Source organism: Culicoides brevitarsis, chromosome 2 (assembly GCF_036172545.1).
Source record: "Culicoides brevitarsis isolate CSIRO-B50_1 chromosome 2, AGI_CSIRO_Cbre_v1, whole genome shotgun sequence".
NCBI lineage: Eukaryota > Metazoa > Arthropoda > Insecta > Diptera > Ceratopogonidae > Culicoides > Culicoides brevitarsis.
In genome coordinates, this window is record NC_087086.1 from 845,548 (window position 1) to 854,346 (window position 8,799).

At 33.0% G+C, this 8,799-nt stretch overlaps 1 protein-coding gene across 1 annotated transcript; it reads right to left on the reverse strand.

The window, feature by feature from the left end:
* Nucleotides 1–595: 595 nt before the first annotated feature.
* On the reverse strand, nucleotides 596–8,245 carry LOC134832514 (uncharacterized). The gene is made up of 10 exons (XM_063846572.1): nucleotides 8,179–8,245; nucleotides 6,252–7,307; nucleotides 3,255–3,385; nucleotides 2,818–2,963; nucleotides 2,419–2,759; nucleotides 2,199–2,351; nucleotides 1,885–2,137; nucleotides 1,444–1,813; nucleotides 1,166–1,373; nucleotides 596–1,104 (listed from the first exon to the last, which is right to left on the reverse strand). The coding sequence occupies exons 1-10, from the start codon at nucleotides 8,243–8,245 to the stop codon at nucleotides 596–598; spliced, it is 3,234 nt and encodes a 1,077-aa protein (XP_063702642.1).
* Between the last annotated feature and the right edge of the window lie 554 nt (nucleotides 8,246–8,799).

Sequence of the window (8,799 nt, forward strand, 5' to 3'; positions counted from 1 at the left end):
ATCTTTATTGAAGAAAGATCGTTTGAAATTCAATTTATGTACTTTAAATTTGTGAAAATCATAAAATTTTGTTAAAAATGACAAAAAATGATTTTTCTGAATTTCAAAGTACATGAATTGAATTTCAAACGATATTCTAAAAGTGCTTTTCTCTATCCTTACTCACTAAATCCTTATTTAAAACATTTTTCTTGGTCTATCGTTAAAACTTTTTGTACAAAAATAAATAAAAGAAGCATTCTATTCACTCTTATTCTACAAAAATTTCATCATTTATGACTAGATTACTTATATTTAAGGAAAAAAGAACAAAAAACTCTTAAATTAATAAAATCATGAGAAGAATTGCACTAAATTTTAATTTTGTTCATCGTTTTTTTCTAATAAATATTTTTTTTTTCAATTTTTTTAAACTAAAAATTCGTTAAAAATAGGATAACAACAAAAACTTTCAAAGGGTACGTTCATCAAGGCTCTAATAACGAAGCGTATGTTTAAAATTCATTATATCTAAACCTTAATTGCTTAATTCTTACGATATATCTTACTTATGCTGCATAACAACTTCTTATTCATCTACTTTATAAATACTTGTCTACACTTTATATCGACTTCTTGTCGCTTCAACTCTTTTATTTTCGTCAATGTACTGCACTTCGTCATCCATATCGTCAACATCATCCGCAAATTGAATGTCAGACAATCCGTAATAATCGGCAATGCGATTGTCTGTTGTTGCTTTTATCATTACGGTTTCCTTTTGCACATCGATTTCTTTGATAAGTCGTTTCGGCGTCAAATCTGTCATTTGAATACTTTCTCCGGAAGATCCTTTTTTCGAGTCTTCGCTTTCGTGTTTTTCGGGTGACTTTGATAAAAGTGCCTTGATTTCTTGGTTCGTTTGATGCGTGTTTGTAATACTGCGACGCGGAGGCTTTGGAGGAACTTTCGGAGATCCTTCGTCGTCATCTTCTTCTTCAGGAGTTTTTGGATTTGTTGGTCTTTCAATAATTTCTTCGTAATGAGGCTCGTTAGCATCCATTTCGTTAATTATATTGCCTTCGTCGATCGGAGGGATCCAAACGAGAAAAGCAGGATCCATTCCTAAAATAAAAAAAAAATTTTTCAAACATTCGAGATAACGAAAAAAGATAATGACCCTCACCCAAATAACTTCCGGGAGCAGCAGCTGAATTTATGACATTATAATCGTAATAATCCATTTCGAGTTCTTCTGGATTTGACAATGAAAATTCTGATCCTGTAGTTGCCATCAATTTTTCACGATTTTTCTTCTCTTTACTTTCTTTTATGTTGCTCGTACGAATTACGACTCTTCCATTACTCATGTTAAATGCAGGAGAATAACATCCCTAAAAGCAAAAAAATAAAAAAATATAATTTTATAAAAAATCAAAAATTATTAAAATTTTCTAAACTCACATTCGTTAAAGTTGAATTACTTCCCATGGATGTCGATGTCGTAATACTTCGTTCTTCGTCTTTTTTCTCTGTATCGTCACTCGCAAAGGAATCTCTCTCATTCGGCGATGGAGTTGAACTTTTTCCTGCTTTTCCCTTTAAGCTTGACTCTAAATTTCCGACACTTTTTCCGCTTTCAGGTAACGTTAAATCTACATTCTTTTTCCTCAGAAGCGGCGTTTCAATAGGCAACTCAGGTAAACTTGCTGTTTCATTCTGAGGACTCAATCCAAGTTTTTCCAAACGTTTATTGACGAGTTTGAATGTTTTACTGATATTCACTTTGGAGTTCAAGTCATCATGCGACGTTGTTGCTTTTAAAGTTGATGAGCTATGGAAAAGAGGGAAATTTTGAAAAATTTAAGGCGTTGCCTTATTAATGAATTTTTTCGTTATTTTTACCTTGGAGATTTTAAAACTTCCATTTCTTGTGAATCTTGATTTTCTAAATTGTCGACATCTACACTCTCTCGCAATCTTGCATGTTTCACACTCGGTTTCGGGCGTAATTTGACCATAGCAACAACTTCGGATAAAAGTGTCGTTGTCGACATGGCTCGTGATGCGGGATGTGAATTTGTTGGAGTATGTGCCGGCGAATCGGGTTCTCTGCTCGTTTTCTCATATTTATGATATCGGAAAATGTATTGAATGCCTACAAAAAGGGAATTTCGGTCAAAAAATGCAATCAAACAGAGTGTTTTTCGGGGACTTACCCAACAGGAGACTAATTAAACTGATGAAACACACGAACACAATGGCAGCAATATGCGCTAACGTAAGTTTAAAATCAATTATTTTTATTTTATGAGATTGAATTGAATTTTTAATGACGGCTGAGATGGTAATATTCGCAATGGATGTTGCTTCTGCAATACAATATTTTTAATTGAAAAAAGTCTCGAATTAATTTTTTTTTGCTCGTGTGAAACTTACTGATTTGCGTTGCATGACCCAAAAATCCGCCGCCACACAATCCGTGATCCGTATGCGATAAGTCTTCCGAAAAAAATTCAATTAAAATTTGTGATGCACTTGACTCGAGCACATCCAATTTATTTTCCATGCCGCCGACATATCGTCCGATTAAATCAGCTTGCAACGTGTCGCCATCACGAACGCGCAAATATTGATTCGAGCACGGGAGTCGGAAGAAATCCAGCTTGAATTGAATGTGATGCCCATCTTCTGCTTGAATTAACCAAAAAGTTCTTCCGGGACAGGCTTGAGCTGATGAAGCAACGACACGTTTTGGTTTGACTGCTCCAACATGAATTCTAAAAAAAAAATATTTTTGTAAAATAAAAAAAAAATCTTGAAGAAATGAAATCTTACATGCATCCACAGCGACAAGCAGGACCAATTTCTGCCATAACATCCGTTCGATCAGCAGGCAATACTTTATCGTATTCGCCGTACAAACATTCCCAACTATCCTGATTTTTACTGCCATAACACACTTCTGTCTCAACAGATGGTCCCTGCGAATGTAAAAACGACAAAAAAAAGTTAATCAAAATTCAAAAATTTTATCAATAAAAGAAAATTGCGAGAGACAGACGTAAAAAATTTAAATAAATCCAACGACAATGAACGGAGTTATTGCAAAAATTTTCACTTTCATCTCTTTTTTGTTCGCCGTTGAATTCATAAATCCCATTAATTACATCTGTGTGAATGACTGACAATCGTCCTTTTTTTAAACACACACAATTTTTTTTAATATTAAATTCCAGACAATTTTTTTCATATAATATTAATCGTTTGCTTACCTCGCAAAATTTGGCACCATATCTCGGCGGCGGAGAATCACAAAAGCGATAGCGATAACGAACACCTTTGCCGCAATTTGTTGAACATGCACTCCAGTTGCTGAATGGACTCCATCCGCCGGTATCTGAATCTACGATGCACATGAAATGAGAGAAAAAGTCATCGTTAGTGAAAAAATTTCCATGAAAGCGACATCAAAAGCTATTTTTCACAGATTTTTCCCGAGGAAACGCACAAAAACAAGGGAACAAAGGAGATAAAGGCGGTTTTAAGTACATATGTTATTAATCATTGTGATAATTTTTTCCGTAATTCCCTTTTTTGCGATGCTTTCTCGCACACAGAAGTCCATTGTTTCCGTCATTCATTCAGGTTGAAGAAATACAGCAACAAAAAAAAGGTAGACAAAGAAGATACTGACATGAATGGCACTTTAATCTACATATTTTTTCAAAAAAAAAGCAAACAACTTTTTAAACGTTTGCTTTGCCTTGTTGGAAGTACATTCTCTTGTTGCCATTTTACTCGAAGGATCATTCACATTTTAATGCGAAGTATACGCTAATCACTGCAATAATGTTCATTTTTTCCGATTCTTTGTCTCAGCTCTATTTTTTTCCACACAAAACTTGTGCTTTAGGGAAATAATAATAGCTTCTTTTACCTGAAATGCGTCTCATTGAAAAAATCTTCTCTCTTTATATGTTTTGTTTCTCGTCCTCTAATCCTTATATTCAGACTTTTTTATATGATTTAGAAGTCGTTGTTTGTTTTTAAGCTTTTTTTCCTTCTAAAAGAAAAGAAGCTCAATATTTCGTTCTCTTTTGTTAAATTTTTTGCTCTCGAACTCTTTGTTTTATCAAAAAAAAATTTTTTTTGGAGAAAATTTAATTTTAAAGTTTAACTTGAACGAACTTTTGTACCTACAAATCATATTTATTATTAAAAATTGTTGTAAAAATGTTTGTCAAAAACGAATCATCATCACTTTTTGAGTAAAAAATATTGTAACGAAACGTGCAGCAATTTTGTACCGAGATACGAAAATTTTTCAGATGCAACAGTTTTATTACTCTTGCCTTTTTTCATATTTTCCGCAAAATTTATACTTGAAAAAACTGTTAAGGTAAGAAAACGTCGCCGACGAAAAGCTGTCTCTTGCACAAATTGACGGTACGTGTTGCTTTTTATTGCATCGTTTAAACTTTTTTCATTCCCTCTTCTCAAAAAAAAAAAATATTTATGAAAAGATTTTTTTTATGATTCAAGTTTCCGCGTGAGATTCGCTCGATTTAATTACCAACGTCATTAACAACACAACGTCACTCATCTGTCACATCATCTCTTGGTACATTCATCTAATTACTTTTGCGTTGAATATGAATGGAATTTTTCAAACATCCCCTGAACATAACTATTGTAATATTTTTTTCCATTTTTTTCAAAGTAACAACGATTTTGCTCATTAAACATATTTTTTACACAAACACACACGTTGTGTTACAAAAAAATATAGGATGCGAAAACATGAATTTTTTTTACGACGAGAATTTTCACATTTTACAATTTGCATTAGTATGAGCTTGTTTTTCGTTGTGTCGAAGGATGTTAAAGCACTGAATGAATGGCGAGTAGAAAAATATTAAGTAAAAGCTGATTTTCCGTGAAAATGCTCTTATAAAGAAATTGTCAAGCAGTATGGAAGAAAATCATCGGACTCTTGCAGATTATTTTTAAAATGATCAACTGAAATGCTAACAAGTTTCCTTCTTGATGATAATTATTTTTTTAATCGTTTTTTTTTAATGTTAAAAGTAATTAAAGTTTAGAAGCGATATGTAAAAAAAGTATCTTGAATTAGCAAGCAAATTCGAATTGTAGTATATGTTCTCCCTATGGGCAAAAAAATTGTGAAATTAACCCCTTAAGAGTTAAATTTATCTCCTAAGGCGTTAATTTGACAACTTAAGGGATTAATTTTACAGGGTAAGTTATTATACCTACATCAAAAAAAAAAAATTTGAAAATTTTTATATTTTTGAATTTTTAAGCTTTACTACCAACAAAAAGACATTTGAAAAAATTCTATATTTTTTTACGTTTTTTTTACGTATTTTTTTACGTAAAAAATACGTAAATTTTATATTTTTGAATGTTCAAAATTTAAAGCTGTCATTCAAAGAGAATTTCCGTATTTTCAAGAAAATTATGTAAAATCAAAAATTTTACTCAACATTTGTAACTTTCATTCTGGATGTCAAAATTAAACAAATGAAGACTTAAATTTATGCTGAAGGTCTAAATATTCTCAAAATTCGAATTCTGAACAGATACTTGAAAAATTTTGAAAAAATATTAAAATAAAAAATTTTTAAATTAGGTATATTTTTTAACGATCAATTGAAAACAAAAATTAAAAGATTATATTTTTTTGTCATTTTCATCAAATTCGATGAAAAACAAAGTAGTATATGGATCATATACCAAAAAAGTAAATGACTATCATATAAAAAATATTTTTTTCTTCAAAAACAAGAAAAAAAACTTAAATGAATGTAATTACTTTCGCAAAAAAAAAAACGAGTGTCGATGACGGCAAATGTCTAATATAGGAAAAGATTGTAAAAATTGTGGTTTACGTTTAGAAGAGTTTTTACGCTAAAATAGTCAAAGACATCCAAGGAAATGAGACTTTTTGTGCGTTTCAGTACGAGAGGTGAAATGTCTTGTTTGGTTACAAAGCAGAAAAAATCATCATCATAAATATGTCATAAAACATAAAAGGACAACAACAAATGACATATTCATGTAACAGAGCAAAGCAATGTTCAAATACAGAAAGAAAGGGGTTTTCATTTATTTTTTTCTCTTTTCTTCAGAGAAAAAGTTCTGCTTTGTTGACTTTACAAGAGAGCAATAGTTTTGAGATGTCAAGTTTTCTTCCGTCTTATGATAAAAAAAAATTTCTTTCAGATTTTTGCAAAGTTTTCATTTACCTGATACGGGCAACGTTGGAACGCAATCCATTCGAACGTCAGCAACAGCTCCGCTTATCGCTTGACTGACGTAAACGAAGCAATATTCGATGTACTTTTCCGTGAAAAACTCACAATCAAAGTGCAACGAGTGCTGTCCTTTGATGACTCTTTGCTCCGTTATATAATGCAACGACGTTGGCGGCGAAAGAGAAGCAACATCAGCTCTCAATTTTGCGTACAGTCGAATTCGATCGGATTGATCCAAAATGCACGAAGGATATTCAAACAACACGCCAATGCCTCCGCTATGCGGTTCACACGGAAAAATGCTTCTCGCATGCACGTTAAATACGAATTTTTCGCTCCAATCCGCACGAATCATGACAGCTGCTTTCACGTAACTCGGCGTTGGGTTAATTGGTTTCAACTGAAAGATGTAATTTCCGGCAAGACCAAATAATTCGCATCCCAGTTCGATGATTTTGCTTGCAACAAGTCCCCGAAGCGGTTCTGTGTATAAAATTTGTGATTTTGTTGTGACATTTGCACTGTCGCACATTGTTTCTTGCCCACAGTAGACAAGCTCCAACCAAAATTCGGGCAAACCAGCTATCGTTGGATCGATGCGTTGACATTCGACGCCCTCAAATTCCAAATGAACTTTAACCGAATGCCCCGGATATGTAGCAATTGTGTTTTTCGTCGCCATCATATTCGCAACGGGCCATCTCACATCCAAATATTGCCGTAAACGGTCGGTGCTGCGATTGTCTAACGTGCTATTTATATCATTACCTACAATTTCTAACTCATAAGTGCCGCCTCGAATGAAATATTGACAAGATATCGTGATTTGCGTGACATTGAGAAACGGATCGGGAAACACATCGATGACGCCTACTGTTATTCTGCCGCTTGGCTCCATACGAGAGATTTGCAAACGCAAATCCTGATCGTATTTCGTGAGACTCCCATACGAGACAAGTTGGATTTGTAAATCGGCGGATTGCGCAACATATGAAACAGGTACGATGAGACGTCCTCGCTGAGCTGCCAACACACTGTTGGAAATATCTAAAAAAAGAAAAAGCGAAAAAAGTAAGAAAATTAATTGAAAATTTAAATAAATGACCTAAATAATAATTAAGAGGCAGAACCTTTCGACAATTAATTTCCAAGAGCAACGCAAATAAATTTCAACATACATCACACGAAGAGATGGAAGCAAACACACGTAAGAAATAATAGAGGTAATTTATGTCGTTAGTGCCAAATTAATTTTGTTTGTACAACGAAATGCATTAAATACTATTGTGTCAACAGCTCAAACGTAAGAAGAGGTGTAAGCATTTTAATAATAATAATTATTATTATAATTAAAGTCTAACATAAACACTTCCTTCAGAAATTCCTTGCGAAAAATGAGCCGTAAAATTATTTCTCAACACTTGGTCAAATCTATAGAGCAACATTCTTGCATGTAATTCCTTTTATCACACGTTTATCATGCATAAACACGTCGTACTAAAACGTTTTAACGCGAGTTACGAAGAAATAGTTGCAAACATTCCCTTAATTAGTGTAATAATTTTAATTAAAGCATCTTTCGTTCTTCTTTCTTTCAGACACACACACGATTTTCGTATGAAATCCCCGAAATTGTATCACGACTTGTTGTGAGCAAACAAAGGAAAATTATTTGGCATGAATTCTTTTTAAAATGTGATAGCTGGAAAAGTTTTAGTCGCACATGTTCTAACGATAAAGTGCTCATCTCGTTTTAAATTGTCTCTCGCTTCTATTTTCGCAATAAATGTCGTTAAATGTTATGAACTATGAAGAAAATTGCCAGTTAAAATATTAAATAAGGATAACTCGGGAGAATTTAACGTTGAACTTACACGAAAAATTTCCGAGATTCGTATTTCTGCCTAACAACATTTACTTTCGCAAAACAAAGTGCAACAATATCTAACAAACCATCGTTTGTTGTTTGCTTTTCCTAAACACATTCTTAATTGTTATATTATAACATTCCATTTTGCGTTATGAGAGACAACGTCGTTCGATAGTTGCGCCTCGCAACGCTCTGATTATGATTGCTTGTGGGTGTCATTACACAACGATAACAGCATTAGCAGGGAAATGTTTTGCTAAAATCTAAACTTTGTTAACAATAACATGCAAAATCTATTCAAAAAGTCTTTGTGCGGATGTCTAAGCACGCAACTCTCAATTCAATTAAAAATTGTTTTTGGAAATGTTTCGCTGTTGAACTCATCTCATCTCTGACAAATGCAATTACAAGCGAAATTTTAAATCCTTTTACCTAACTACCGAAAAACTTTTGTGGAGTAAATTTTCGCCAGAGGCACGCGACAGACGAACGTTAAAACTCAATTACAAAACTCTTGAGATTCGGGAGAAAATTAAAAAAAGCTACTTACCAACACATTTATATACAAAAAATATCAACAAGACGTTTAAAAGTTTGGAAAATGTAATGTTTCCTAAACAATTAAGTTGTCTAACGAACGGGAGTTGTCCATTTTTGTCCCTTTTTCGT